Below are 4,521 nucleotides of genomic sequence, written 5' to 3' on the forward strand. Positions count from 1 at the left end.
GATGAAATTGGAAGTGCATGCATTTTGTTGTATGGATGTTTAGAATTGTGATTTCCCCCTTGTGGAGATGTCCCTTTGTTAGTATGAAATGCCATCTCTGTCTCTTCTAAGTAATTATAATTTGAAATCTATCTTATCTTAGTATTGCTACTCCAGCCCATTTACGAGGGCCATTTACTTGAAAGACTATTCCAGCCTATCACCTTGAGTAGAACTTCGTTTTTGTCAGTGAGATCAGTCTCTTATAAGCAGGAGATGAAACGGGCCTTGATTTTTTGTTTTGTTTTGTTTTTGTTTTTGGGTCCGGTCGTGGGGCCTGAACTCTGGGCCTGGGCACTGTCCCTCAGCTCTTCAGCTCAAGGCTAGCACTCTACCACTTGAGTCACAGTGCCACTTCTGGCTTTTTTCTTTTTTGCTTATGTGGTGCTGAGGAATAGAACCCAGGGCCTCAAGCATGCAAGACAAGCGCTCTACCACTGAGCCACCTTCCCAGCCCCAGGCCTTGATTTTTGACCCAACCAACCACTGTACGTCTTTCAATTAATGCATTAAGTTCACTGATACTGAGAGGACTGAGAAAGATATGCCAATTCCTACCATGCTAGCCATCTTCATACCGGCTGTGCCTCCTCTGAACTTACTGTATCTCTCTGGACATGTGGTAGGGAGCATTTTCTCTGTTGGTTTTGTGTTCTTATTGATTTTCTGTATGTAAGACATCTTTGACTCTCTTCTGTAGTACTGGCTTGATGAAGATGATATTTTTAAATTTCTGTTGATTGTGAAATGTCATTATTTGTCCTTTGGTTATGAAGGAGAGCTTGGCTGGTTACAATATTCTTGGTTGGTAGTTATTTGCTTTCAGCCCTTGGAATACATTGTGTCAGGCCCTCCTTACTTTTAGAATTTCAGCAGAGAAATCTGCTGTTATTCTGACTGGTTTTCCTTTATAAGTAAACATCGTTTCTCTGATAGCTTTAAGAATCCTTTCCTTGGTCTCTGCCAATCCCCTGTGGATTAGGATGTGGCAGTGGAAGGTTCATTTCTGGTCTGGTCTATTGTGTGGCCTAAAGGCGTCTTGCAGATGAATGGGCCTTTCTTTTAGGAGATTTGGGAAGTTCTTTGCTAGAATGCTGTGAAATGTGTTTCCTATCCCTTTTGTAGCCTGCTCTTCTCCTTCCTCAATACCTATCAGCTACAAATTAGATTTTGAATTGAGTTCCAGAGTTCCAAGTGCATTTGTTTCTTGGGTGTGTTCTGTTTAATTACCTCCTTTTGTTTTAAGGTGAATTATCCTAGAAGCCAGTTTGGAAGATGGAATATTGGAGTCTTTAATATACAGTTAGCAGGCTGTAGGCAGCTAGCTGTTACAAAGCCCTGCAGCCCCCAAATACATATAACACAGCTAGGAAACAGGCTAGAGAGAAAGAAAGAACACAAACAATCCCAACAAACTAATTCAGCTCTGATGGAGAGCTGAATTGGGAGGCCATGATGACCAGAGATGAGCCAGGAGACTGGACACCATCACGGAGACACATGTGGCGTGGCATAATAGTGTCTGGGCTGATCTGGGCCTAAACAGGGTCTGAGCAGGGGCAGGTCCACAGGAAATTCCCAATCCCAGTCATAAGATGCATTGCCCAGTTCCCACCCCTGCCTTCAGGGTTCCGGGCACACCCATCACCTGAGAGGCAGGGGGCCTGAAGACAAGATGTCAGACTCTACCATCTGCAATGTGACTAATACAGTGCCAGCCAGACCTGGTCTCCTTACTTCACTCTTGCTCTATTATATCTACTCTATCTTCTAGCCCTGAGACATTGTCTATTCTGCCACAAAGACTTCTACTTTATTTTTTGTTTCTCCATTTTCTGCTTGGTCATTTCTAAGAACTTCTTCCTCTTTGCTGAAGCCTTGTTATAGGATTTTTAAAACCCTGTTTACATCAGTGATATATTTATTTGTATTTTCCTTAATCTTCTTTAACTGGGTGGCTGCTTTTTCCTTTGCCTCCTTTTGGACTTCATTTAGCTTCTTGCTTGTGTTCTCCATGAATTCTTCCATTATTCTATGGTTTCTCTTGTATATGCTTTCTATCTTTTCATTAATTGAATTTATCAACAATGTTTTTGAATACATATTGTGAAGTCTGCTAAGTCCTTAATGGTCTGCTCTGTAGTCTGGTTGTTTTCAGTGAATATTGTACTTCCATAACTGGGCATATTTTTACTAGTTCTGTGATGTGTTTGACCTATTCGACATCATTTTGATTTTAACTTCTGTGAATCTGTGACCTTCCTAAAAGATTGTTCTTTGCGTTCTTGGCTGGCTAGGTGGACAATGATTAGATCCTCCATCTAGATTTACATATGTGATTTCAAAGTTTGTAGATATTGTTGAGTGAAGAAATAGAGTTCAGTCATGTAGTGGAGCTGCGCTGTTATTCTTTATCTTTAAGGTGGAAGAATTGCCATCATGAGGCACGACCACTGTCCCACAGAAGTGGGGTAACCCCTCTCTACTCACATCCCTGGGGACGTGGGGTGGCCTCTCTCCACTCACCCCTCCAAGGAGGTGGGGTGGGCCATCTGTACCAGCATGCATGGTACTTTGCATGACATGACATCACAGCAGGGACCAAATGCCAGCCTTCCACCCCTAACTCAAGGAAATTTGTAAATAAAATGGTTCCCTGGTGCTAGAGTAGGTACTGGTGGTGGCCATGGAGCCCAACGTGGGCCTTGCTAAGGAGAATAAAACCAAGACCCCAGCAACAGAGCAGAGCCAGCTTCCTCGTCCACTCGCTGTGCCCAGCCCTCTGATTACATTCTGGAGTCTGCTCCCTGGCCTGTCCTTCATCCTCCTTCCCTCTTCTTCATTATACCTGACTCGAGCACTCAGGACTTTCCTGGGTAAGCCTGGCCTAGGTGAATTGAGAGATTCCCCTGTGGCTTGTGAGGGCCAGGTGTACATTCTGTGTGCTGAGCTCACCCCAGGGCCGGCTCCACCTTCTCCCCTCAGCTGTCCTCTGGCCTTTCCACTTTCTTGTTGGTCTTTTGCAGGCACAGAAGGATGAGGGGGGAGAACATCACCAGGGTCAGCACCTTCATCCTGCTGGGCTTCCCCACGGCCCCCAGGCTGCAGCTCCTGCTCTTCCTCCTGTTCCTGCTCACCTACCTCTTTGTACTGGTGGAGAACCTGGCCATCATCCTCACCATCTGGAGCAGCATCTCCCTCCACAGGCCCATGTACTACTTTCTGGGATCCTTGTCTTTCTTAGAGATCTGGTATGTGTCAGATATCATCCCCAAGATGCTGGACGGCTTCCTCCTGCAGCACAAACACATTTCTTTTGTCGGGTGCATGACTCAGCTCTACTTCTTCATCTCCCTGGTGTGCACCGAGTGTGTGCTCCTGGCCTCCATGGCCTACGACCGCTACGTGGCCATCTGCCACCCCCTGCGCTACCAGGTCATCATGACCACGGGGCTCTGTGTCCAGCTGGTGGCCTTCTCCTTTGCCAGCAGCTTCACTGTCTCTGTGATCAAGGTCTACTTCATCTCCAGTGCCACGTTCTGTGGCTCCAATGTCCTGAATCACTTCTTCTGTGACATTTCACCCATCCTCAAGCTGGCCTGCACGGACTTCTCCACAGCTGAGCTGGTGGACTTCATCCTGGCCTTCATGATCCTGGTGTTCCCTCTCGTGGCCACCATCCTGTCCTATGGACACATCACCCTGGCCGTTCTGCGCATCCCCTCGGCCACAGGCCGCTGGAGAGCCTTTTCCACCTGCGCCTCCCACCTCTCTGTTGTAACCATCTTCTATGTGGCCATGATTTTCATATATGTTCGTCCCCAGGCCATTGACACACGTAACTCCAACAAGCTCATCTCTGCAGTGTACACTGTCCTGACACCCATGATAAACCCCCTGATCTACTGCCTGAGGAACACAGAGTTCAAGGAAGCCTTGAGGAAGGCTCTGGGCTTGAGTCACGCTCCTCCGCCATAGGGAACGCACCTCTGCTTCCTGTAACTTCACTGAGAAGCACCGGGATTTCACCTGCAACTTCACTCATGAGGAGCTGGGCGGGGAATTCCTTGCATTGCTGTAGTGTGCTGCATTCCATTAAAATTTACTCTCTCATCTCTCTTCTCCCTTCAGTCCTGGAGAGTGGTTATCAGAGGTGTTGTTGGTCTGATCATCCCATGGTTTCATTGTTTTCATCTGAACAAAGCAGGGGTTCTCGAAGTGTAATACATTTTCCTCACTTTTAAAATTATCAAGCACATTTGAGGAGCGTGGAATGTGCCGGTCATGAGAGGTTTACCACTCTCAGTGAGCTTCTGTGTGTTAAAATACTAGAATATTTAACAAATGAGCTACAAGAGTCCCACTGCAAAGTGTGCTGAGAATTGTGACAGTGTGTGGATTTGTGTGTGTGTGTGTGTGTGTGTGTGTGTGTGTGTGTGTGTGTGTGTGTCCTGTTTTGGCTCAAGGCTAGTGCTTCCCCCC

General features: G+C 46.6%; 1 protein-coding gene across 1 annotated transcript; it reads left to right on the forward strand.

Annotated features, from left to right (window-relative positions):
* The first annotated feature begins 3,075 nt into the window (after positions 1-3,075).
* LOC138810782 (olfactory receptor 6B2-like) lies at positions 3,076-4,017 on the forward strand. Its single transcript, XM_069998079.1, has one exon. It carries the CDS (start codon positions 3,076-3,078, stop codon positions 4,015-4,017), a length of 942 nt encoding a protein of 313 aa, XP_069854180.1.
* Positions 4,018-4,521: the final 504 nt, after the last annotated feature.

Source organism: Dipodomys merriami, unplaced genomic scaffold, assembly GCF_024711535.1.
Source record: "Dipodomys merriami isolate MVZ:Mamm:240054 unplaced genomic scaffold, mDipMer1.0.p SCAF_1, whole genome shotgun sequence".
NCBI lineage: Eukaryota > Metazoa > Chordata > Mammalia > Rodentia > Heteromyidae > Dipodomys > Dipodomys merriami.